We start from the raw sequence: 27,544 nt of genomic DNA on the forward strand, positions 1-27,544 counted from the left end.
AGGCAAGATCTAGAACATGCTGTCACAGTCTTTCTCATGGTTTTAGTAATGATTGTTTAGCCAGTCTCGAAAGAATAAGGAATCTTTCATTTTGTATGTTCAGTTTCTAGCTTGATCAGTCTGCGATGAGAGATCCTGGCAGATCAGGTTCTGTACGATGGTTGGGTGAGGTTTAATGGTACTTTTGTCTTTTTGGTGCTTACATACTCACTTGAAAATGAAGGATAAAGTTCAGAACTGAAGGGAAGATTAAGAATGGATTTGAATGGCCTGTAAAACACTGACACTTTTTAAAGTTTACAAGAAGAGAGGGTAGTAGTGAAGCCTGGGGTACATGCACCTCTCTTTGAAATGTGTTGGCTGGGGGGTGTGGTTTTTTTGTTTCTGAAGTACTGTTCAGTTTGGTAAGGTGTGTTTTCATGGGTGAGAAATAGGAAAATATGTTGGTGATAATAGTGCTTTTCTTTGAAAAATAGTATGAGTATTGTCATTGGAGCATCACATTTAATTTTGGCTAGTATGATCGTAGAGTAAGCAAAGGGCCTGAAGTTAATTCATGCCATGCAGTCCTCAGATATATGCCTTTAGGATTTAAGAGGCAATCCTAACTTCATATTTGAAAGTTCAGGGAACAAATATTATATGCTGTCTTTGGGGTACTTTGGTTTGTTTTTTTCCTTCACTATCCTTTGCAACGCTTCTTACAACTTCATGCCTTGTCTCATGGAAAGATTCATGGCAGGGTAAATAGTCTTATAGTAAACAGGAGACTTTTGAGACTTCAAAAAAATGAATTCAAGGGAGTTTTCTCCAGAATGATGCTGTTGCTCTGTCTTGCAAATAATTGTCTGGTTAGCTTATGGTGCAACTTAAAGAGCAGGAACTGAACACTTCCAGAATCACTCTGAAATGTACTGGATGACTTGTCTAACATCCACCTGTGGTGGTAGACATCAGAAGCATGCTGTATGCTCTCCCCTCAGATACTGCTGTTTTAGCCATGAGCTAATTGTACAAAAATATCAGATAGAACAAGGGGTAGTACTTTATTTGAACAATGGTGGGGGAACAACGATGGGGATGTGTGGGCGAGGCAATGGATCAGGTGTGTGGGTGCACACCGACTTCTCCAGGTTTCTTCTGTGCCTTAAAGCTTGCTGTTTTTTTTCTCCCCTTTCAATTTTAGTTGGTCAAGTAAAAGATTCTGTTAAAGAAATGATTTGGGTACTGGGAGTGTCACAAAGGCCATACTTGACCAGTCCAGACTCATTTTCTTTCTCCATGAGTGTCTGTGAGCAAATACATACAAAAAAATACCACAGCATGTGTAGAGTGACGTTGACCTGTGTGTATTCTTCCAGTTTCAAGTGACTGGTTGTTCATTAATTTCAGAGCTGTTGATGGATCTGTTTTTGTATCTATTTATATTTCTGGCCTTTACAGCATCATGTTGTAATTAGGAGCTGTAGACATGAGCATGTGGTCCAAATTCCAACTTTTAACCAGTTCCCTGATAATTTCACTCTGCTTTAATCTTTGTGTCTGCTACATAATGAATAATCGGTTCCATTCCTGTTCACCAGTTACATTACTGGTGAGTTTGTATATCCTTTCATCACTTGTTTTCTAAGTTTCTAGTATTGTTTTGCAAAGAAGAGTAGATTGCACTGGTATTTTTCTCATTCTTCCGTAGCTTTTATGAGAAGAGATGCCCAGAGCTACTTCTGGGGTTCAGGAGCAGTTGTTTCTGTCATAGTGCATCCACTGTATACTTAAATGTGTGTCTAGGTAGTAGGTTATCAACAAGTTAAGTATAAAAACAAAAAGTACATGGGTAGTTTTTTGGATGAAGTGTGTGATGATACAGTAGTTGCAAATTGATGGAGCAGTTAAAGCTTACAGGAGGTCTGTGACCATGTGAAAATATCTGTGTATATTACAAATTTGAAGCTGAGTATATATGAAGTCCAGAATGTAACTCGATGCAAAAATATTTTTCTGTGTAAACTTGGTTTTAAAGCTGAGTGTATCTCCTCCCTCTACCATCTATAGCATTTAATGCATGCTAACAATTACAGCACTTTTTCAATTGCTGCAGCTTGCTTGTGAGATTATTAACATTTAAAAACAGAGTGAATAGACAGCATTACAAAATGGAGAGAAAAAGGGAGCAATGGTGTCAAATATTTAAACCTTTATAAAGAAAATAAGCTGTGTTCTAAGGTCAACAATTAGTAAAAATGTTACTTGCCTTAAAATGGGAATTGGAGGTAAAAGCAAAACATCCTAAAATATCCTAAAAATATCCCTCACCCCAACCTTGAAGCATCAAAAACAACTGTCCCTGTTGTAATATGTAGTGCAATTCTGTTATCAGAGTAGTAAATTGTATCATTTTTACAGCTTCAAGAAACTCACATAAACACGTGAGAGAAGATGACAAGATCTAGATCAAGATCACCACGATGGAAACCAAGGTAAATATTTATAACTTGTGTTCTGAAATGTTGGTCTATATAAGGATTTATAACTAGGACTTAAAACTTGCATAAAAGAAGGAAAATTGCATCGAGAGTTGCAATTTGTTAAGTGTATTCTAGAAATTATAATTTGCTTTCCAAACTGAAAGGCTTCTGAATTTTGTTTCCCAACTCACAATTTTATTATTATGAATTTTTTTTTTTAAGATGGAGGTGTTAAGGCTTTGCTGTCTGCCAAGAACTTTGTTCAGTTTGCATGTTTTCGGACTTGGAACTACCTTAAGAACAAAACCTAGCCAAACTAGTTAAGGTTAATTTTACTCAAACACCACCTGCTGCACTTCATGTCTGTAGCTCATTCCTGTTTTGCCTCTTGGTAGACAGGAAGGACCTGGCTGACTTTTTTTAAGAAAACACCCACAGAAAAAAAAAAAACCACAAAAAAACCTTCTTAGTTCAAACGCCTTAGGCTTTCTGAGCCTTTGGGGCTGACCTGCACATTGATCTTTAGCACAGTTAGATATGCTTTGCAGTATAAAGCGAAGTGAAAACACGTGAGTCGGTGCCTTTCTCTTTGGACGCTAGCCTAGTAGCATGTGTCATTGATGTACATCACCAGAATAACATCCAGGTTACTTCGTGCCATTAGTTACCTGCCTAATTTTTAGGACTTGCAGTGCAAATTTGAGGTGTTAAAGCTAGCAGGCTGGAACACAATTTTAAGCTTTCAAGAGCTATTAGTATGTAATATGAAACTACTTTTTTGCTGGTTTTGGGTTGCTTTTCTAAACAGACTAATTCAGTTGTGATGACCAAGACCAAGGGAGTTTGTTGGGTAACGCAGAAAAATGTGGTTTTGTTTGTTTTTAAAAAGAGAAATCCTATTTGCTTCCATACCAGATCGATAATGGTGAATATGTCCTTTGAGTGAAGACAGGGAGAAATGCCCTAGCTCTTGTTAAAATGCAAGCCTTAATTAGAACAACACGGGCTGGCAGCAGCAGGATGGGTGCTATTGGACGTTAGCCACTACAGTTTTATGAAGATCTGTGGTTCTCAGTTTGAGCTCATTTGCAGAAAGGGAGCAAATAGTTATGCTAAATTGTACATCTGCAATATGTGTACGGAGGAGGTGGTTTCCTTGCATTTTTTCAACTTATATTTTTCAATGGTTTTATTAAAGAGTGTATCAAGGGTGTCCAGCAAATACTTGAATACAAGCAGAACTGTTGTGTCTGAGATTACTTTCTGACTCATGCTAGTGGCTTGTGCTTTTTTTATTTAAGGAGATTTTGGCTAAAAACACTTGACAGGTTGCTTTCATTTTTGTAACTGTAGGTGAAAATGCAAAGCTGAGTGATGCAATTGAGTGGATCTTAGCTTGAATCTTTAATAGCAAAAGCTGCAGTAAGTGTGGAAGTGCATAGGTATACATGTATGTACATGTACACATGATTACACAAGAGGACGAAAACATCTTTCTCAAACTCGGTCTTCTCTGCAGGAAAAAGCTTACCTGTGTGACACTTTAAATAGGATATTTTAGAATGTTTTCAGTCAGATTTTGGGGTTGTTACAGCATGCAAAGCAAACCTGAAAGGTTGGGGTATTTTTCTTTTTTTTGTATTTCTTTATGTGTTTTTTTTCTTTCGGCTTTTTTTCTCTTGGCCCTGAAAAAGATAGGGAACGTTTGAGAAGTGTGAATATGTGTCTAACAGTTGTTTTCAATGTAGTGGAAACTTCATATATATGAAATTATTTTTAGTTTTAAGTGAAAAAAATGCAAAGAGAGAAAAATGATTGACTGACTAGTATTTTGAGTGAGTATTTCTACTATGAAAACCTTCAACAGAGTGAAAGTGAGCTTGGTACTCTAGACAGGCACATGACACTTTTTAATATTTTGGCCTGTTTTAAATTTTTTTACCAGTTGATTGAAATTGTGTATTAAGCTGTACTTCCTTAGGAGATAGATGTTCTCATTAAGAGGTTGATTCAATTTTATGGGACTACTCAAAGTGGATTTTGTTTTCTGCCTTAGGTCCTTATCTCCAGCATTTAGGAGTCCAGAGCACCATAGGCAAAGGCATGCTCATATTAATTATGACTGTGAATATAAAAGCTTTCGTAAGGACCCAAAGAAACCAATGCCTTGGAGAATAGAAGATGAAAAATATGGACAAAGCAATTCCAGGTTTGCACCTCATAGAAATAACCACCAGAGAATATATGAACGCAGATCACCTTCACCAAACCTGAAAAGAATTCCTATGGAAGATACTTACAGTCATAAGCCCTACAGAACACATTCATCTGAAAGAACTGAAAGCAATAGGAGATGCCAGTTACCACCAAAATACTTGGAAATACCATATAAAGAGCACGATCGTCCGTTTTACCAACACAAAATGGAAGAAAGATACACGTTTGAGCACTACAAAGTCACTGGAAATGAAAAAGGAATGAAACCTTTTCATAGACCGTTAGGGGCTTCATGTAAACTTGAAAGAAAATGGCATGAAGATGACTTGAGGCACCAGAGGTTACATGAAGAGAAGTATGGTCAGTCACCCAGAAGAGTTTCTGATGAATTTACGGCAAGGAGCTCTTTACAGAAGAGGTATAGGAATAAAATAATTAAAACCTGGGTATTGTGGTGTAAAGCCTCAAGTGAAAGTCTGTTTTCATTATAGTTGAAGATATCCACCTTGAAACACGTTGGCCACTTTGTAGTTTAATTATGGGCGACTGGTAGTAGTGAAGTATTTGTCTTTTAAGTAAATCGTATTGATGGCTAGAGTATGAAAGGATAATATTTCCCTCTTAAGAGCCCCTGCACATCTGTACCTTGGCGTGAGGGATTATGGGTTAACTTGCCACGCATTCTGCTGTCCAACATTCTGCACATATAAGTTCTCGCTTTCTTCTCTAGTGCAAGTGTAAATTGCTTTATGTCAACACAGGTATCCTGAAGATCACGATTACAGAGAATATGGGCACACGTCTAAAAGGGCTAAAGAAATGGAGAGGTATGACGGTGGAGAAGTAGCAAGAAATTCCAAGTGGAAGCAAGAACGTTCTTTTCCACCCTACCAAGAAAAGGAGGAGCAAAGAAATCTGGGTGCCCAGTCCCACCGGTCGGCTGAAAGGGAGTACTCGGAGGGTTCTGTCACAAAGATAGCCTATGAGTACAGTCACAAACGGCGCAGGCATCTGGATGGGGAAAAGCCTTTTTCAGACGATAGAGCTCAGAAGTATGTGAAGCAGGAAGACCAGAAATATGGTTCTTCTAAGGGTGCCCGGAATAGTAAAGAGTTAGATTACTTTAGCGGTGGAAGAGCGAGACGGACTGAAGAAGGGCACATCGAAGTACCTGTTAAATATAGTTCAAAGAAAGGCTGTGATGCTTGCGTTAACTCTTCCAAAACGGATGTTGATCTGAGATCTTTTAAAAACAAACCGAAGGAAAGAGTAAGGAAAGAAGGGGAATTCAGGAAAAAAGTAGATTCCTCCGATAGCCAGCATGAGTCAAATCATACTGTTTCAGATGTGAAAATGTCAGATGTCAACTGTAGGAGGGAACATCTCACAATCAAAGTGGATATGAAGAAAATGGTGACCAAGTACAGGTATTGGTTTCCTCTCACCTCTTCTTCCTTCCTTTCTCTTTACAGTTTATGAATATTGGAGGAAAGCACAGTTTCTTTAAGAGGTAACCAGGACAAACTAAGGTTGTACCTTTTTATTTTTATTTCACTTCAAAAGTTAACTTGCCCAGACTGGAAACTCGCAGCCTACCTCTATTAAAAAACAAACCAAAAAAACTCCCTACTTCATTTCATGCAGATATAGTAGGAAGTGGAAAGAGCAAATACGCCTGACACAAACCTGTAGTTAAAAGGTGCTTATGATAAGTACATGTGTTACTTTTATTTAAAAGCAAAACCAGAAAAGCCTAGTCCTGTGCTTTCTTTTGGAATATGATGGCATTTTTTTGACTGAGTCATCCCTCATTTTTTCTAAAAACCAGGTAACCTTTAAATTACTTAAATCTCAGGCACGCATTCAGATGTTCCAGATCTCAAGTTCAGTAAAGCTGTTGAAAAATTAGAGATCCCTGGGTTATGTTATTTATTGTAACAAATGAAGTGGCAATCTGTTGAGGCATCGGAACTGAAAAGCAGTAGAGTCTGCTTCTGTCTATCTTCTGTGTAATACTTCTGGTTGCCTTTAGCATTCTCAGTGCCGGCTGAATTGGAAAAAAAATGATAATATTATGAAAATCTAGATGATGGATACATGGTAGAGAGTAAGCAGCTTGGTTTGTGTGGTTTTTTGCAGGTTTTTCTGGTATGTTGCCTTGCTGTTGCAGGCAAGAATGTCATATAATGGCAGTAATCCTTTTTGGAAGCAATTACCTTCCCTTCCAAAATGATCAGCCTTCATTTTAAAGGTATTTTGCCTCTTGTCCCAAATAAATAAAACATCTATATATTTTTTTCCCTTTACAATATTTCAGAAACGTGTAATACTGTGGAGAGTTACAAAGACAAGTTACTGCCTGTACCTAAGGGGCTAATATTAAAGACTGAAGAAAGGGAAGCGGAGTAATGCCCCCCGCCCCACGCTAGGACAAGCATTTAACTTCCTGAATGATAATGTAGGGAAAATAACTTCAGCATTGTTGGGTTTTGTTGAAAGCCCACAGAATGATTCCTGTATCTGGTAGCCTCTTGCTGCTATTTTTGAAAGTCATGCGCGATGGACATGGTAATTATTTGCGGACTGAAGAAACTACTACATTGATTACAGCTAATTTAATGTGTGGAAGGCTTGCTTCTGCATCCCAAAGTGCTAAATATTTTATTTTTTTGAGGGGAGAACAAACTAATTTTGCAGAAGCTGATGATTGGGAATATTCATGCTACCTACTTTAGGCATTTAACAAACACCTGACTTGAAATTATTCAGCTGAGAAGAATATTTTCTTTATAAACCTGAGGAGTGGGAAGATAATTCAAATAGTCTACAATTGAGATTGTTCGGATTCCCTCTTGCATGCATTTATTTCCAATTTACTGGGGGCAAATAGGTAACTTCTGGCACCTGCTAGAGGATGTTTCTGATACAGTTTTTGTATGAAACTCTAGTCTTGCATGCTTCAAATACAGCATGGGCCGGCACATAATCACTTTGCAGAATGCACAGTAAATAGAGTTTTTACATGGGCTGTTTGAGTCCTCATTTTATCTTTCCAAATGACAAGCATTTTCCTTGCAACATGAACAGCAGGATTTTTAAAGTGTTATCTTCCTTGTCAAAACAACTCTTAAGCATGCAACCATTTGGAGTGTAAACTTACTTAGAATGAGTAAAATTTGACAGAAAGATGCTAAACACATTCTTAAGTTCACACACTGCCACTGTAAAGCTGTTTCACTAGGCTCAAGTGATAATTCAGTTTCCAAAGACGCTGTGAGATTTTTACATATCTGAACTGTTCTTGAAAATTGTCTGGTAGCTCCATATAAACAAAGGCACACACATAGTTGCCTTCCAAAATTATACTGAAGTAGTAGATCAGGATCTTCATTTGCCTCTTTTATTTGATAATGTAGATGAATTAAGTTTAAAATTCACAAGTTTTCTATTACATACTTCACTGAAACAAGGATTCCCGAGAGCGTAGGCTCTTTGTATTTTATTATAGCTTTTCTTCCTTGTGATCTTATGAGGTTTTTTTAATTAAAAAAAAGGAACAAAATAAGATTTTGGTTTCATCACATTTATTCCTAAAATGAAGTTCTCCATTTATTGTTTTGTTTTACTTTATTTGAAGTTTTTCACATATAGTGAATTATTTTAAAAGTGAGTATCTGCAAATTTTTATTCTAGGGCTGCTTCTAGTCATACTACAGAGAGACAGATGTCACATGATCTGGTTGCTGTTGGCAGGAAAAATGAAAATTTTCATCCCGTGTTTGAGCACATGGAATCTGTATCACAAAATGTTGAAAACGACCCATCAAGAGAATTTACTCAGGAAATAATCACAATTATCCATCAAGTTAAAGGTGGCTGTAATATTTGGGGTATATGTGTGTGTTTATGTATTTATAATTATTAAAACCAAATCTAATTAATTAGATATGCTGTCCTTGTAAATCTCAGGTGTTTGCTTTTGGCTGCATTTATATTTTGGCTTAATTCTATATTGGCTTAAGGAAAATGTAGGTTGAGGATTTCAAGTGTTTGGGTGGAGAATGATTCTAAGAAGGTCTCGGCCCATAAGAGGGGCATCATTGTGGAGTGTTAGAGCCGAAAGAATTTTATGGTAGTACTTAAGACTAATCTACTTGTTCGGGAACAAGAGAAGAAAAAAGGAGCTTTGCTGTAGTCACAACTTCCTAGTTATATATAGTTCCTTTAATTTTTCAAATTCGTGTTTAGATTGCTGCATCATGTTCAGTGTTGAACTTAAATTATAGATTCTAGTCATTTGACTACTACCATGATAGAGCTGACAAATAGTTAACGTTCTGTTGAGCTTAATCTTATTAAATAAGAAGGATGTCTAAGTTGGGCTTACCTAATCTTTCATTTCTGAGTGGTAAACTGCAAGTGGAAATAGTTTGACATTTAATCTCAGAAGTTGTCTTGGTGTCCTTAAGGGTTAATCTTTTAGAAGATACAATTTCCCACTGTTCGTTTCAAATGCTACAAATAAACATTCTTGTATTTAATATCTCTTCACAGCAAATTACTTCACATCTTCTGACATAACTCTGCATGAACGGTTCTCAAAAATTCAGGATAAACCAATTGCAAATATGAATGAAGTTAAAATACGTCTGGATCCAGAAATTCACAGGTAACTTAAGTGCTTTTTGCATTAAGGTATTTAATCTTTGGTAGACTTTCCACAATATAAAGTGTTTTTTCACTGACTCTAACTACCTGCCCATAGTCCATAAAGAATTCTGCAGTTGGTCAATAATGCTTTTGCTATTTATAGTGATGGTACTTGTTTTTATGTAATATTTTTGCATTTTAGGAGGATTGACATGTCTCTAGCGGAACTTCAGAACAAACGAACTGTGCCATCTGAATCTCCCCAGGTATCTTGATTACTTAACTTTTTTGGCAAACCGTAAGTTAAAATGATATAATGTAAACAACATCTTCCCCTTGCTCTTGGTAAGCCAGTTTTCATGCTTTGAAGACCATCAGTAATTCTGACTATTTTAAAGGAAATGCACATTTGAGCATGCTTGCAGATACCGCAATGGTGCAAGTATGCTGTGTTCACTGATGAGTAAAATGCAGGTGTGTTCTCCAGAGTAGCTGTAGTGTGGTTGTTCCTGCTGCTTGAACCCCTAGCTGTTTTCAAATAGTGCAAATACTAGCTTGGTAACTGACATGTGGCTTTTGCTATCCCTCTGAGATTAGAAAAAGCCATAATGTTTCTTCTACCCTAATGCTAGAATGGCCCGACATCCGCATAATTCCTCAGAATGCTATTTTATCCCATGCTTTCATCCAGGGACGTAACATTTCCTGTCTTCCCATTTCAAGCTATGCTTACTGTGATTTAGGTACCATTTTTTCTATAGCACAGTTATGTGGAGATTAAACTTAATTAAGAATAGTAGAACTTCTTAAGATTTGCTGGAATTTACGTGAATATTTTTGCCTTGGCAACTCCATGCAGAATTCCAGTCCTGTGCTCGCTGTTCTTTGGACACTTGTAAAAAGGCAGATAGTGCAAGAAAGGGTAATTGTTTGAGACTACTTTTTATTACTGTTTTGGACTTCGGATCCTTGGTTTGATGTGCATCCATCCTATGTGCCGATAGTTGAACTGTGTTAACAAGGTTCTATGCCGGAGGCAACCCCTGAAAAGACAGTTTAGTTACTACTAGCTAACTTGACTTTAACCCTTTCTCTTAACTAGAACATTATGAGAGTGTTAGAAGATCCAAACGATCTACGGCATGACATAGAAAGGAGGAGAAAAGAGAGACTGAAGAATGAAGATGAGAGAGTGTTTCATGTAGATGGTGTAACTCCAAGGTAATTAGCAAATAGCAGTCTTGCTGGCCCAAGCCTGTAGTTCTCTCATGTGTTCATTTTTTGACTCTTCCACAGTTATGTTCACGTGTATTGTGATTCTTTTCCATAGTTTGTCCTTTTGAGTTTGACTCGGACTGAAATTCAACTGACATACATTGTAAACTACTCTGTAATGGAGTGTTGCCTTGAAAGAGGTTAAGCTGCAGTGAGGAAAAAAAAATGAAAAGCAAGCTTAAACTGCAGCGCTGAATAGGAAGAGGGGAAGAAATTAATTTAAAGATGCTTAACTATTTTTAAACTCCTTGATGTGCCGTATAACAACATTCTCTTGGTATTCTGTAGTTTCATAAAGGTGTTCTAGAATGAATACATTGCTGTGTTGCCCTGGTTGTTTTGTAATGTCATGTGGAATGTTAACAAAGAATTAGAATTTTTCTGATTCTTGGAGAATTTTATGAAGAAAAGCTAGATTTTTGGAATAGCTTTACTGCTATGAATTCCTCCAACAGGTTTGTTAAAGGTGTTTGCCCCAGAGGTGTTTGCTGACCGCAGTCATCCTCTTTCACTTTTTATGTTGTGAGGTTGGCTGATTAGAGAGATGACTTATTTGTGTTAGAAGAATTGTTGATTAAAGAATTGCCAGAGTGTAATAAAATGTATCTACACTGTTGTCATGATTTGTAGATCACTCTTAATATGCTGCTGTCTGTTCATTTTAAATGCAGTCTATAATGGCAAAAGGGGGCAATGCACACATTTGGGAAGACTGACTTGTGAAGCTGCAAAAGAAATACTTCTTGTATTTGACAGTCTTTAAACAAAAAAAGTATAAGTTATCAAGTGTGTGTGTGTGGGAAATACTGGACTGTTGTATATAGCCTTTTATGTACCTGGGATGATGTCTCTAATGTATGTTTGGCCTGATTATCTGGGAAGGGTTTTATTTGCCACTTCCACAGTAACTGTCTTGCTTACCTTTTGTGTATGCCCCTCAAAGTGGGAAGCTCAAGTTTCCTCAGGAAGTGAGGCTGTCCTGGAGTTCGACATGAGGGGGGGTTATGCTGTCAGAGTAATGTGGACAATGTAATGTGGCTGAGGGCAGTAATGGTATGAGAAATAGGTAGAATTTTCCTGAGATTGTTTTTGGTTTTGTTTTTTTTCATTGTTCGCATATGAGATACTGGCAATGCTTATGAGCTTGTCTAGTGTGCCTCTATTTTTGCCTTAGTAAATTATTTTGCAGCTATGAAAACTGTTTCTATGTTTCTTGAACTATGAATTTTGACTTCTAGTAGTTACTTTTCATGATATATGTTTTATTTAGAGGTTTATGGACAAATATGTATTAGCAACGCGCTCACTTAAAAAAAACCAACACCACACCCCAAACCCCCCAAAAAACAGCAGCAAAGCAAGCTAAAGCCCAAAGCCAGAGCATCCTGCTTGCTGAGGATGAAACTGGAGCATCTAGCTATTTGTCTGAGCTTCTGTCGGGTTTGGAATTTCATGAAACCAAAAGTTCTGGGCGACTTTAAAGATAGTACACTATGGAAAAAACCTGCTGAAATGCAAAAAGCATTTCAACCAGTGGAGGGCAGCAATGACCAGCCATGCAGACCTGGCAGGGTGAGCCAGGGAAACTTGATTTGCATAGTGAGGATTTCAAGGAGGCACAGTATCTCTGTTAATATGTAATTGCATAAGAAAATACAGCTTACTATATAATTCTGTGCAACTCGAGCTTGAGTTTAGTCAGAGGACTAGTAATTTGTCGAATGTCCTAGGAAAAAACTAAAAAACATTACTTTGCACTTCTAAATGATGCAGATGCTAGACTACGGTCATGTAAAATAGAGTTTTGATACGCTGTGACTTTAGATTTTAATTGTGTTTTCTCTCTCCCTCTCCACACATATACATCAGGAACCACCAAAGCTGTAATCTTTCAAAATTACAAAACTCTCAACTTGATGGTTTCCAAAAGCCTATGAGGTTCATTAAGCCACCTTTCAGGAAATTTATTGGGAAACCTCACCTGGTAAGTCTAAATGTAGAATTAGTAGCTTCTGCATTTGTTGTTCTTATGTTTATAATTAATTTTTCTCTGCATTGTCTATGCTGATGTAAATTTAACAATCTGTGCTATCTTGTCCTTTTGAATTTCAAGTGAGCCTTTATTATCTTCAGGCTTTGCTCATCAATAAAACTGCTCATAATTTCACAGTTCGAGTAGTGTGAGCTGTAGAGCTAAAACCACTTTTTTGACTAAATGCTGATACAAAAAAAAAAAAAATCTATGGAGTTATGGAGTGTTCCATAACAACTTCGCTACTGGCGAAGTGGCCATGGATTTGTTTTTTCAGAAAGCTGGTTTAGATCAGTATGTTGGGTGAACCCAGAACAATTTTTCAGCTAGTCCAGAAATAAAGTGGTGAACTTTAGATCTCTTATTGGATAGCAGGAACAGGTCAAACTAAGCTTTTGAACTAAATTTTGTGTTCCAAATGACTTACTGAAATTAATTGATTAAGGGACTTTATGAAATAAAAACTCATATTGCGTGTAGCTTTGTAAAAGAAATTTGTACCTAATATTGCATTTCTTCCCCTTAATAATGTACTACCTAAACTCTAAATTAGAAGGCCTTGTTATTAAGCAGATAACTTGAGGTAATGCGGAACAGTTTGAGAAAAAGAATACTATCCTGCATTGTAGTTGTCAGTGGTTGGAAGGGAAGGTCTGAATCTTGTTTTGTGTATGTGGCATTGTTACTAAAACAGTGTTTCTCCTCATTATGATAAAAGTTCTAGAAAGCTCTTACTCTAAAACCAAATAAAAATACAAGACAAATCACAGAAATAATTAGAAATGTCTGAAATAATGTTCCTGAGGATGGAATGTTCAAATGGCTTCTCTGTTTTGATACTATGTTTATCAAAGCTAGTTTGGGCACTTATTCTTTCTTAGGCTATCTTTCTGTGATGTGCTTCGATACTGAAATGGGGAAGACAGTTATATTAGATTTGGTAGAAAGGAATTTGTCTCTTTTGGAACATTCTTTCTAAATAAATGTAGTCTTGTTTCCAAGTGTTTGTACTTGTTTAACTTGGGGAAACTGGTGAGACTAGAAACGCTTTATTAATGTGTGCAGTATAATTCCAAAACTTTTTTTTTCCCTGGTGGGTGCGAAATAAGGAGGAAACTGATGTACGCTGTCATTCTCTATACATTGTAATGAATACCTATGGACAGGGTTCCAAAAGGCCATGAAACTTTTCTGAGGTATATCAAAAGCAGCTTTTATTTAGTCAAAGTTCTGACTAACAGTGAAATGTAGCTGCCTTGCAGATGTGTGTCTTTCAGTGTAAAATCACACAAGATTTTAACAGTAAAAAATATTAAAAATATTACCTAGGACTAAGATTGAAGTACCCAAAACCAAATAGTGATTGCTCATTAAGTAATACAGTAATTGCGAATAAAAAGGGAGTTAGTTTGAAATAGAAACTGAGTTATTCTTAGATGTGCTGAAGATTCAGGAAGACCGCATTTTCATATCTAATAGCGAACTGCAAACATGCAGTTTTTAAAAAAGTCCTGCACTGCAGTAAGGAGTTATCCGTTCAGAACAACAGTAGCTGTGAAAGCATGGGTATTACAAAGGCAAGGCATCCTAAGGAAGGAATGACTCTTCATGAAGTCAACCATGCAGAAGCCCATTTGCAGACAAGTGGGAAAATAAAATATTTAAGTTTGCCATCCACATTTGTCAGTAAAGATTAATCAATGCTTGCCAACTGGCTTGGAGGGCTTAAAGACATTTTGCAAACGTGTCTGCAGTACTTTAATTGGCACGTCTTAATTGCATCTCTGTTTCTGTTCTTGCCTTTTGATTCTTCTGCTCCCCTTGCCTGTTTTCCTGTTTATCTAGTATGCCTAACACTCAATATGTAAAGTAATGCAGAAAGAGGGTAGTCTTTTTCCTGGGCAGAGCAGATCACCAATACAGCTAACTCATATCTGAGGCAGTGCAAATAATTCAGCTGAATGAGCTAGCTCCAGTAGTGTGGCACTTCCCATGACATGTACACGTGTTGTGTAAGAAAATGGCTTTCCTCGAAGGAGTTCTTCAGGACTGGATGTGATAGGAGAAGAGCTTGTCCTTACAGTTCAAGGTCAATCTCCATACCTGTGAGCTGCTAGCTGTAGGAGTTAAGTGGAGCGGCATCCAAGCAGCCAACTATAATTTCAGCCACATGTATCGTTTCTGTCTTGAGTAGGTTTTCTGTAATAAATTCAGAGCTGCATGAGTGTATTCACTGCTACTTTGTTTGGAAGTGTAATATTAGTAGGGTTGAATGCAGCCTTAGAAATGAGTGAAGGTAAAGACCATTTGTAGCTGCTTTCTGCAAGAGGACAAACATTTGGAATTTGCCATTCAGAGAGTCTTGCATCAGAATAGGATGGTTCAGGTGTGAACACTGCCAGGCACCTTGAAAAGTATAGGGACCAAGACTAAAAGACAGTGTGTTCAGGGAACAATGCATTGGATTTAAGAAGTGGCTTGATGGGTCACGAGAACGTTGATTCTGGGTTGATCACACCTTTTTAAATAGGAAATATCCTAAAATGAAGGATATATTACTGGGGCTCAGCAAACTGCAAAAATGAGGAAGAGTTTGAAACGTAAGCAAGAGCTACGATAACAATTGTTGAAGAAGAAAGTAACTTTCTCTGGGCTTGCTCTGTCTTACAGATTCTTGGGTAGGTATTGTTCAGTTGGTTTTACAGTCTAAGAGTTCTCCAGTTTTTGTGGGACACTGATTTATGCCGCAGAAGAGATGCAGCAATAGCATGTAGTATCGGCAAAATTGTAAAGGTGTGGAAAAACACATGAAAAAGTACACAATAGATATCTCTTACCACTGAGGAGAGTTCCATCTGTAATATTAAAAGCAAACCCTTGGAAATCCAAAACAAAAACTCTAACCTTCAACACTCCTCTAAGGTTTGTTTGCTCTTGTTTATAGGTAAATACTAAAAGAAAATTACATCAGAGATCCAGGTTTCAAATGGCAACATAACAGTGCCAACTGCCAAGCTCAGAAAATACGGCAAAAATAACTTTAAAAAAGAGCATTTGACAGGAAAACCACTGCAGCATCTTAAATTATAACACAGGTTTTTTTAAAAAAAATAATTTATTGGATAAATATTTGCACATTTTAATCTTCGTTAGTAAAATTTCATTGTGGTTTTTATCCCTGTTGCTTGAGGAGCTGTGCGTATCAGTATTGGTAAAAGATGATGCTTGAAAACTGAAAGCTTGATCAGTAGCTCATATCTGATGCTGGGATGGTGCCTAATATGAAAACAGATAATGTGTTGGTCACATTAAAATGCCCTTACAGTAAACTATCAAAATGTGATATTAACACCACTTTTCGCTCTCTTGCGAAATAGACAATATTAATCATTTGGGTTAAAATTAAACATGGAAATGGTATTGACATGGTTGGCCTACTTTTGGTATCCCATGATTAACCAATATGAACTTTGCAGTGCAAAGTATGAGCACTCTTTACAGCAGGCTAGTGAAGGGGAGTGTTTCTTGTGTTAATAGTCAGTAATTTGGGGGGTTGAGCTTGAAAGTTGAGAAGAACTTGTGTCTTGAAGGTGCAAGTCTATCTAGCCTTGACTGTAAGAAATGTCCATCTAGTCTTGCACTCTATTGACAAAGAGGACAGCTAAAGAATAGAAGATCAGAACAAGTATCTATTTGTACTTCCCCAGTTTTTTTCATTTAAAACCCCTGGTTTAGGAAATTCCTGAAGAGTAGATTGCTGTATCTGTACATTAAGTGTAGTTCTAATGTTTTTGTTTCCATGAATGTACGTAAATCTTGAGGGAGGTGGGGATGGGGAGGGATGTATTCACAGTTAGTTGAGACAAGCTTTCTTTTAATTCCCAAAGGTTTATTTTTTACTGTAACAGGAAGTTTTCTTGAATTTTTTTTTCATCTTGCTGAATTCTCATCTTTAAGGAGGAGTGTACTTCAACAGGGAGCTTCCTGATTTAATTGTGTGTTGTATGGAGGAAGTTAATTTGATTTCATGGAGTATCTTTATATTCTTAAAACGAGAAGGGAGCTGGGAAGTTCCAGACATGTTTTTCCTTCTGTGTGTTTAATTTTCCATACCTTTTTTTCTTGGGAAAGCCATTTTGACTACTTTGATCTCATTTCATAAAGTCTTTCTTCCTCTCTTGTTCTCTGCTGAATCCCCTGGTGTCAAGGCATTTTAAGAAGCTAAATAGTTGACTTGTAGGCAATAATATATTCTCAAAAAGAAAAAAAGGCTAGCTTAGATCTGAGTTAAAATTTAACTTGGATTCTAATACTGTTCTGTTGCATTTATAGGCCCCCCAGCCCTTCAAATTAGTAACAGTGTTAGAAAGCATATCCTAAAGTATTTCTGCCACTGGAAATGTTTGGTACTTTGTTAGAGAACAGAAATTATGTAAACAGCAAAGCATGCATTTATTATTATATGTTAGTATATATGAAATATTTCATGCGAGTTCTCTTCTTAGACTCTTCTTGAAACGTATTTGAAGCTGTTAAAATTTCCTTTGAGAAAACAGAGTTCGACAGCATAGGACCATAAAAAAAATTAATTTGATTGCTAAGAGTTTGTTAGCAAGTCCTTTCTGTCTGCATTCGATGACTTTAATGTAGTATATGCCAGTATGTTATGCTTCTATAAATATTTATAATCATATGCAGTGATGGAAGAGAATGATATTTTAGCTGTTTGTATCCTCTCAAGATAGCTGTCACTTGGAAAAGGGTCAAAATACCCAGGTAGGGGAGTGGCTGGAGAGAGCGCTTTATTTTATGCAGCCATGGCTGTTCAAGCGCAGCTGTTCAGCGTGACACGCAACAATTTCAGTACCACCTGTCTTTGCCACTTGGTTGTGAAATCATGTGTGTTTGTGGCAGGCAAGTAATCTTAAAAATGCTCTCCTGTAATACAGAGTTAAAACTAGAATCCTTTAAGGATCAATGTAACATGCTACACGTTTGTTGTCTGGTTACTGTGGTGGTATGTATAGTAACAGTATGTGTGTCTTCTCTAAAATATGCTAATCTATGATGACCATATGCTAACCAGGGATGTCCAGAGTACTAATCTTGTTGTCCTTATTCCTAACTCAAGGGATGACTGCTCTAGCAGCCTGTCTGCTACACTTGCTGTGTGCAAATTGAGGCATCTGTTCTGGGGGGGCAGGGGTGGAGAACCTTAATTGGGTTGTTACCTGCTTAAATCTCTCCAAGAAGATGATATTCCAGTAGGATGGTCTGTATCATCTTCTGCTTCTACGGGCTCTGCCATCCCTTCAGACAGCCTGAACTCCCTATGTTCCTGTTACTCTCGTTCCTTCAAACAGCGTCCTTGTGTCAAACGCTACAAGATTGAAAGAGTTGCAATATTTGTTAGTATAAACTGGAAACTTTTTATGTTTTCTTGAGTAATTTAGTAACATTACGTTAATAACTCTCTTTTCCTATTAGAATTCTTACTATTCTTCAAAACCAAGTGATACTTACCCTCACAGGCGCATTAGAAGACACCTTGAAAATCCAGGACCCATCAGAAGACACTTTAAGGTACAGATCAGCTTTTATCACATGTATCTTACATAAAATGGTGATTCAATCTTGTTGAGTTCAGTAATGGGAGACACATTTTTTTTTGAGGTACGAAATGCCATGAAAAATGGTGTCATCATAGCCTAACTGTTTCCATTGAAATAATGGGAGGCTTAGCTTTTAGTAGATAAGAGGGCTGGCAGTGGATTGAGTAGGGTTGTACAGTATTGTATCCATGCAGTTGCAATAAGTTAACTGCAAAGTTGAGAATGAGAATTGCAGAAATTGAACAATGAAAACTCATCTATCAAAACAAAAGAAAGCTGTCAGCGTGCTTTCCTTCACTCAATGTGTGCGGAAGCCTGAAGTATTTCCCAAGACTGGGAGAAATGAATTGTGTTGCTTTCAAAATTGTATTCCTGTTATTTTATTAGCCGTTTCATATAGGGATTTCCGGGGAACTAATCTCTTGTGTGTACTCTGCATACTGCTATCTATGCATTTAAAAAAAATAAACAATTAAAATTTGTGAAGCTTTATTTTCAGGGCCTCAAGATGGTAAAGGGCAGATTTTTTTTTTTTCTTACTTTAGGCTACAAGTTAGTGATGTTTTCCGCACACCTTAGATTAGATTACCTTGTTTTGCTCTAAGCTATGGGTGACTGCAGTGCCTACATACCAAGTGTGTATATAATCTGTTTACTTTGTCTGCAGCTGATTCTGTTCTACAATAATAATAATATCACTGTTCCCCTCCCTACTTACTTATGGAACATGTAGATACTTCACAGTTTTAAGCTGTGTGTAATCTCACTTTCAATATCTTATACCTTTTTCCCCTCTCTATTTGGTCTGCTCCTTTGCTTGTTGTCATGCAAATGCAAGTGGCAGACCACTAAGGTCTCATCCTTTCTAGCCACCTATGTCAAAGCAGAGAACCAGAACCACAGCAGCTGTGGTGGAAATAGCAACATTTAACTGTGTTCAGGGGCTTTATCCACCATTAAAAAATGCCCTTCAGTTTTCTCTATGGTAGGCATATACCTACTTAGAGAATTTACTTGCACCCAGTTGTATTGTGCCTGGACCCTGATACTTTTCAGGAGAGGGGTTAGCATTTAATAGCCTTCTGCAAGTGTCCTCTCCCTACAAGCACTGTAAGAGTAACCCTGGGGGACTGATGGGTCCGGCTTCTCAGTTATCTCCTACGTAGCAAGTGGGTGAAATGATTTGGGAAATAACAAAAACCTCTGCATTTGCATAAAGGAACCTCTGTTCTGTACAGTCCTTTCTTAGCTGTTCACCAGCCATGCAGTGGAAAACACAGTGGAAAAACTGGTACCAAACTTATTGCAACCTCAGAGCATGTGATTTTTCTTGAAGTGGTCCTTACTCTGTCAAAAAGGAGACTGATTTCACCAAAGTACTTGGGTCATGCTCAAGAAGATCTATTTCTGTCATATATTTTGTTCTATCCTTTAAAGGTGTTTGTAAAAGATAACAAGAATTTTATATGGTCAGGATGTTTCTTCTTTTTTAGCTGGAAAGACATTTTGTGTTTAAATTTGGGGGAGGGGAAACCTTTAAATTTAAAGGATGAATATATATATATAGGAATGCTTTCCACTGGGACAGTGTTGGAAAACTTAAAACAGCAGTACTGGAGAACTAAGGAAATTATGATAAATAGGGTTTTTCATACTCTAAAGATTTTTACTGCCTATTTTGTTGAAGGTCCAAGTGCTTAGGAATGAAAACCTGTTTGTAACTTTAACTGCTGTGGTCAGTGTTGATCTTGCTATATTCTTTATGTATGTTTATAATGCCATTCACCTGTAAGGCTTTTGTTATCTCTGTGGCCTCCACTCCTGGTCCCACACTAGGTTAGCTTACAGTATTCCAGTCTGGAGGTGACGAAGACATAGAGCAATGAATGTATGTCCAGACCATAAGATCTTAAAACTATAGGAAAAAAATATATACTGATTTCTGTTTAGATGACTTTTTTAGACTCACCATGTGTGCCCACTGCAGGCCTGACATCACTGAATTTGTTAGCAATAGTGAGGTGTTCTCTTAAACTTTTTTGTTGATGCTGTTTTCCTTTCGTTAAAGTTTGAAAAAAAAATGTTAAAATGTTGTACAATACAATTTACTTTTTTCTCTGAGGAAGATAATTTCAGACGTTTTAAACAGTAAGTACAATACAGCAGTTCCTTTAGCCACATGGTAGCTAGTGGTCTGAGGAATATTAAATGGGAAATAAAGGAAGAGGCTTTGCATTTGCAAATGCACGCTTCTGTTGTTCGGTGCTGTAAGTTTTACATGTGTATAATTAAATATAAACTATTGACTTTTAGTGCTGTCATTTTGCAAATTTTTTTCTCCTCCCTCCACCCTTACAGAGCAACTTTGTGGATGGCCGTTTGCAATCCCATTATAAATCGGGCTTAGTGCAGAAGGGTTTATATATTCAGGCTAAGTACCAGCGGTTACGTTCTGTTGGTGTAAGGGGATTTACCACTAATAAATTCAGAGATGGATTTTTGAGGAAAGAAAAGGTAAGTTGGCTTAATTTATTTTTCACTAAGCCATTTATAAAATATGAATATTCATATGATCCATTCCAATTTTTAAATCCCCATGGAATAACTTGGATGGGATTTTCTGGAATATTGTCTCTTTGTACTTTAGAGGCAAACTTGATTCTGCACTCCTAGTTCCCCCATGTTTATTCCGTGGAAACTTGCTGAAACTTGCTTTGGGTAATTGCAAATCAGAGGTGGCCTGTTTCAGTATTCGCTCCTTGAGCTCAGTTGATCTCTCTTCCTATTGATAGGAAGAGAAGGTGGCCCTCTAAAAAAAATATTATGTCCTCTTAGCCTATAGTTTTAAACCAATATGAAGGGTATTAATTTTTTTTTCATTATATCTGCGTTTCTCCTCTTTGTTTATGTTACCTTAAATTAATCGTGTGCTTTAAAGTAAACGCTGGAGTGCTGTTCTGAATAAAGCATCCTGTACTGTATATTGACTGTGTAAAATGGCTTCATAAGCTCAAGCTGGAATAATTAGGCACCTCTGTTTTATGATACCTTTTTGACTTACAGTGTGTAAGGGACAACAGTAATCTTGAACTGCAGAAGAACTTTTGAACCATATAAAATGTTACAGCTTTTGTGAGGATCAGTAGTTAAAACTTTTTCAATCCTTTCTTCGAATTGATCAAGTATGATCAAAGCAGTATGAGGTTATTCGTGACATCAGAGAATTGGATTAGATGACCTACACAGCCCCTTGCAGTTCTGTTCCTACGCGAATTCTTGTTTGTTTTGTAATTCTGTGTCCACCTAGCTACAAGTTAATACACTTGCATAACCATTTGTAGTTGGATTAGAGTTCAGTTCTTAGGGCACAGAAGCATAGGTTCTTAGAGCTGTTTTCAAAAAAACCTCAAGTTTACAGCCGGGAGGCGGGGGGGTGGGGGTGGAAGTAAAACACAAAACCTCACCAAAAACCTCAAATGAAAAAAACAAGAAAGAAAACCAAACACTTCAGTAAACGGGTCACTTGTTGCTGAAGTATACTGGTGAATGCCTTTTACATTTGTATGGTCTGTGAGAAGTATGATCTCAGAAGGCTAAATTGAATTGGTATTAGTGGAAAGTAGATGGAGAAGGATTTTTTTCAAAAATTATGACCTTGTAAAATGGGCATAGAAGTGCCATAATTTTGTTGTAGTGAGCTCTTCCCTAATAATTTCCCATGCTTTTCTATAATTGCGTATTAAGGTTCTTGTCTGGAACCCATAAAGCATGCTGAACACAATTTGGGTGCTGGAGATCATGATTTGAATTAGAGAAGCATAATAAGATCTGAATATTGATTTTTTAGGCTCAGTGAAGGACTTAAGTATCCTCTGAGTTAAAGTAAAATAAATCCTGAACAATGAGTATGACGGCCATTTTCTGAACGGCATACTGGTTGCTGGTTGGCTAATTCTTAAAAACCAAAATTGTTCCTCAGATTCTAGTATTTCCCATATTTTGCCTATTGTAATGATTAAATTTGTCCTTAAGATTTGTTAAACTATCTGAACATCTTTATTTCGTCCTTTTGATGAAATAATTATGCATGTACATCCTTTAAGATATCACCTGTACAGTTGTGCTGTTTCAATCCATAATTGAAAGAATCTTGTATTATAATAATACAGTGCTTATGAAGTTTGGGAGGCTTTTTTCTACTGTTGCAACTTGATGGTAACAATTTTTTTTTCTCTCTGTAGGGAAATTTAAATATTGCAACAGAAACCTGAACTGAGCTGTGATCCTGAAGTTGAAACAGATAACACAGCAAAGGGAGCATCTGTTAATTTTTTGACAACTTTGTCAAGACTTAAAATAGGATAAAGGAACTAACCCTGTAACTTTCTTGATCAAAAATAACTTTATTTTTCAGTAGGGGAATGCTGCAGAACTTTTTTACGGTTTTAATAATTGCTTTTAAAGTACAGTATTCAACTGAAACATTGTAGTATTACCTTTAGTTCCTTTTACGTACCAGTCTCAAGTAAAGAAGTCATTGAAGGGAGTCTTATTTATTGAATACTTTTTCCTTAAGCATGATGTTACAGATGGAATTTGAGTTGTTATACCCAGAGGTTTATATGTTGGAAGTTTATTGCTTATGTAATAAAAAAAGGAAAAAAAAAAAAAGTGCCTGAATTGTTTGGTAATAGCACATTAGCTCAGGATTTTCCAAGTAATGACCTTTTAGGTTGTGCAATAGATTTTACACCTCTGTTCAGTCATTTCCGTAAAACAGTTATTTGTATTACTTTATTTTAGTTGAATAATATACTTGGGGTTTCTGATGTGTATATACATTTGTAAATTGCTAGAATGTTGGGACAACTTTTCAGTATTTGATTAAAATGAATGGTAACAGGCAGGTATGTAATGTTCCGTAGCAGTAGCTTAAAACTGCACTGAAAGCATGCTTGGGTTTGTTAGAGGATTAGTTGGTCCGTATTCAAAATTATTCTATCTCATTATATTTTGGTGTATGACATTCTTGACCAAGCCACATGTTCTCTAATCTTTTTCGTCATAAATGACTTGGTGATTTCCTGGATTCTGAAATTGGGGCCTGAAGTATTTAATTACAAGAAAAACAAAAAACGTAAGTTTTTATAAGCACATCTTCTAACAAAGCTGTTCATAATTGACACTGCTTTAATGCAGATAGCTTGTAATTTTGTTCAAAATCCCAGTAATTCTCTGAAGTTTACTGTACTGCAATATTGTTGTGCTGTGTGCAAAACTCAGATATGTTTTATAAGCAGCTATAAACAATATTGTGTTTATTTCCTGTTTATAGCCTTTGCCTTAATATATCATAGGGTTGTGTGTATGTATTACAGATTTGTTCGGACTTTTTATTGCCAGTAAATTAAAGATGCATAGCAAATAGTCTTCAGAGATGTTCTTATTTAAGAAAAAAGTTGTTCACCATATCCACAGTATATGCAGGCTAATGCGTTTCCATCATTTCCAAGACAGCGTTAGCCATACAGAATGCAGGCTAGTCTCTATTGTGGATAAGTACATCAGAATTCTAATACTGGGTAGAGATATGTTCAGAGAAAAGGAAATCTGTTTTTTTGAGTGGAAAGTCAGGATGTGATTTATGCATGCTTTTTTGTAATGTTTTTTTGACAATGCCTTCAGTAGAGAGACTACTTTAAAGTGTAGGTATGGCTCAGAACAGCTAGAATAGCGTTACTTAAAATCTTCAGTTCATGGAGTGCACTGCTTAGTGTTCACAGGGAATAAGGAGGCAGGAAGTGTGCCACATTCATTGATGTTATGGTCATTCAACAATGACACCAGATGGTTTGTTTCTAAAACCCAAGATTCAACTAGTTTTTCAGTAACTTTGACATGCATACAAAAAATGGCAAGCTAAAGGAAAGAAATGCCCTGGTCAAATAGAGGCAGGCATCTTTCTGCGTGTAAGAAAATATTTATTTACTTATGCTGTCAGTGATGAATCTGGCAAAATCATCCTGTGTAGATTTACGGGGAGATGAAAATAAGGAACTGAAACAGCAGGTTAAGTGAGTCAACCCAAAGCAAATGTGGAGTAGCTGCAGTTGAGCAGCCTGCTGGCAGGCAAGTGTTGCAGGTACCCCTGCAGATGAGGGCAGGTTTATCCTCAAGCCAAGGAGCTATTCGCACTGCTCCTGAATGTGCTAAAGCGCTGTAAAACACGTAAGAAGTGAAACCATATATGACATAGGACAAACTACTGAAGCTGTATTGTCTTATTCAACAGGATACTGCTGTTTCTGTGAGCTTCCGGCAGTGTTCTTATTAAAGCCTGAAGAGAACTTGTTGAGCAAATGGGAAAAGTGGATACATGAAGAAACTTCTGACATGGCAGTCTTGCTAACACTGTTTGGAAGTAATGCTGAAGTAGTCAGACTTCAGTCAATTAATGCTGCTTTACCGGGTTTGAAAGTGTGACTGGTTCCTCTGGTTTTGTGCTTTCTTATTTTACCTGTGCATGACTAGGTATCTCTAATTTGTACTTTAACAGTTTAGCTTTGTTTTTTATTTCTACAACTGTGAGCAACATATTACAAACAGGGTTTTTTTGACATGTTTACTGGCTATGATATATTTTTTCCCCCCTTGCCCACCCTTGGGCTCAAGATGAGTGTCATGATGAAATGTAGTTGTTGCTTTAGCTTTTATTTAAGGTGATACCATTTTCTTAAATCATATTCTTTACTGATAACCTCACTAATTTAGGATTCTGTCATGATAAAACTTCCTATATCTTATAAAATTCATACAGAAATTTAATTCTGTGACCGGCTTAGGTGCTAGAGGCATCTACTCTCTGGTGTTACCTGGTGTGAGACGTTGCTATGTACATTTATCTTTGTGAATTATAGAGACTTGTGTCTATATACTCATACACAAATCAGTTTGTTTATTCTTCTAGCACAGAAAAGTTCTGTTGTACTGGAATATAATGTTTGGTTGAGAACAATGTATTGAAGTTACTGATTGGGTTGTGAAGGCACAAGTAAAAGTGTTAAGTAGAAGAAAGGTCAATTTACTTGAATAACTTGGTGCCTTTCTGTATTGTGACTGCATTGTAGAAAACACCTGTACAAAGACTTAAGTAATATCCTGGTTATTGCGTTATTTCTACTGGGAGTATGGACTCATAACAGTTGTTAAAATAACCACTTAACTTTAAATACGCGTGTAAGCCTCAGAAACAAAACAGTGTCTCTTGTATTAAAGTCTGTCACTGCGTTTGCATTGGAAGGGCAAGTTGAAAATGTGATTGTCTAAGAGCTTTCTAGCTTTCTGTTTTATACTTTGAAAATATAAATGTGAATTGCCTTTCTTTCAGTTGACTTGAAATGACTGTTAAATGCTCATGTCATAATTCTCAATTGTCCACATGTGAAATGTATTTTTAATTGCTATTCAAAATGCAATGGGTTTAATATTACTAGAGTCTTCCTTATAAGTGTCTGAAATATTAAGTTGTTGTGATGTTAGCGTTTATCTTGCTGATCCATTTAATCTCTACAAAGATTGGTTAGAATCCTCATTTTAAACTTTGTTCTTGAACTTGAGTTCACAAGGTGAACAAAATTCTGGGGCTAGTAAGAAGCAACATATTGCAGGGCTTCTACAAGCCTGCCTTAACTCCAGTAATTACTTACATGTTTAAAATCACCTTACCTGATGGATTTAGATGGTCTTAAGACCTGGACATAACTCTCAACTCAGGTAACTGATAGCAGAGGACAGGAGTAAATTCAGCTGATCACCAGTTGTGATAAGGGTTTACTTGCTGCTTTTCTCCCAGGGCCTCTGGGTGAAATGCTGATTTTTCTTTATATGAACTTAGTTGCTTTAAAAACAAAACAAAACCCAAGATTACACTTTTGTGGCATTCAAAAGGCAGGCTTCTCAACTTGCTTGTTATGCATTGGAAAGTCATTTTCTGCCATGTCTTGGAAATGGATAGTGGGAGTTGCTTGGAGAAGATGATTAAAGAGTATAGCGAAGAAAGACTTGATTTCTCAGAATTTGCCTTAGAAGACATGTATATTGAGGGAGATCTTTAACTTCCTTGCTTTCTGAAGGGATCTCTTCCCACGCTGTGTAGAAACATGCCTCTTGCCTTTATGAACATCTGAACATCTTGGCCATCTGAACAGCCATCTACAAAGTTCTCTGCGGGAGAGCTCTCTAAAAGAAAGACTTCAGACTTGCGTCCTAATGAATCTGGGGGGGGAAAAAAAAGGGTGTTTCTGCACATAACTCTGGCTCTTGACAGACTTCATTCCGCTGCTGCAGGATTTGAAGATAGGAGGTTCTTCAGCCTCCTTACAAAGGAGAAAAAAAATAAAATTAAAGCCATTTCAAGATCTTTGAAAGCCTACTTGTAACACTTGACTTCTTAATAGACCTTAAGGACAGTGATGAACATTTGTGTTCTATTTCAAGCTTGGTGAGCCTAAATTTTCAGTGTTAAGATCAGAGAAAACTATTGTCATAACACCTGCCCCTTCCTTCCATGCCTGATGGTTTTTATTGTTGGAGGGGTTTTCGAGTAGGTATTTAGCCATGTGGTTTAATAGCTCTGTGCTGCCTGCCACTTTAATACAGTTTTCTTCTGTTCACTGTTCATTGCTCTGGATTTTGTCTAAGCAGTTTAAATCTTATGTTGTCTTTTTAATATTTCATTTTCTGTAAATAATGTAGTAGATGGCTTTTATTTTGTGACTGGCTTCTCTTATGTCTTTATTTGTTGAGGGAAGAAACAGGGTGGAAACAGTTGTTTGAGTACGCTCTTCGTAGAATAAAAAAAAGCCTCATTGTTTTGTTTTAAGAATAGCAGGATTTTTCCCCCCCCCCCAGTTGAATGAGGATGTGGACTAATGTCCACTTCTAAGGAATATATTAATGTTGACCTTATTTATACTGTAGTTTCACAAGGACCATCTAATGTATGTATGTGCACATTTATGTACACATGCAAACACAGTATTAGAAACCTTTAATGTAGTTATTTCTAAGTGTGGATAAGAAATGACATTTTTAAACTACTGAAGATGGAGTTAAGTGCAAACGCATTTTAAGTCTGTAGTCTTTGGAGTCCACAATGGTGCTTTTGACAACGTTATCCCATATCTAAAAGCCTCATTCATAAGTATATATTAAGATGTAGGTATGTTTATATGTATGTTTAACATAGTTTATATAAAATCAATGTAAATTCTGTTTCTACAGACAATAAATGT

At 36.8% G+C, this 27,544-nt stretch overlaps 1 protein-coding gene across 4 annotated transcripts in view; it reads left to right on the forward strand.

Annotated features, from left to right (window-relative positions):
• The window catches only part of BCLAF3 (BCLAF1 and THRAP3 family member 3), a 31,423-nt gene extending 6,553 nt beyond the window's left edge, over positions 1 to 24,870 (forward strand). For 3 of the 4 annotated variants that reach the window (XM_074605306.1, XM_074605292.1, XM_074605314.1), the window contains exons 2-12: positions 2,404 to 2,477; positions 4,522 to 5,100; positions 5,444 to 6,109; positions 8,376 to 8,554; positions 9,237 to 9,351; positions 9,535 to 9,598; positions 10,435 to 10,553; positions 12,477 to 12,591; positions 18,127 to 18,222; positions 20,610 to 20,765; positions 22,493 to 23,680. In XM_074605306.1, the coding sequence (XP_074461407.1) occupies positions 2,437 to 2,477; positions 4,522 to 5,100; positions 5,444 to 6,109; positions 8,376 to 8,554; positions 9,237 to 9,351; positions 9,535 to 9,598; positions 10,435 to 10,553; positions 12,477 to 12,591; positions 18,127 to 18,222; positions 20,610 to 20,765; positions 22,493 to 22,522 (2,160 nt within the window). In that variant the 5' untranslated portion in view covers positions 2,404 to 2,436 and the 3' untranslated portion in view covers positions 22,523 to 23,680. Of the gene's footprint in view, positions 1 to 2,403; positions 2,478 to 4,521; positions 5,101 to 5,443; positions 6,110 to 8,375; positions 8,555 to 9,236; positions 9,352 to 9,534; positions 9,599 to 10,434; positions 10,554 to 12,476; positions 12,592 to 18,126; positions 18,223 to 20,609; positions 20,766 to 22,492; positions 23,681 to 24,543 lie in introns of those variants that run through there. The other variant, XR_012589646.1, reaches the window with a different exon arrangement.
• The last annotated feature ends 2,674 nt before the right edge of the window (positions 24,871 to 27,544 follow it).

The sequence above is a fragment of the Larus michahellis genome, chromosome 1 (genome assembly GCF_964199755.1).
Source record: "Larus michahellis chromosome 1, bLarMic1.1, whole genome shotgun sequence".
Lineage (NCBI taxonomy): Eukaryota > Metazoa > Chordata > Aves > Charadriiformes > Laridae > Larus > Larus michahellis.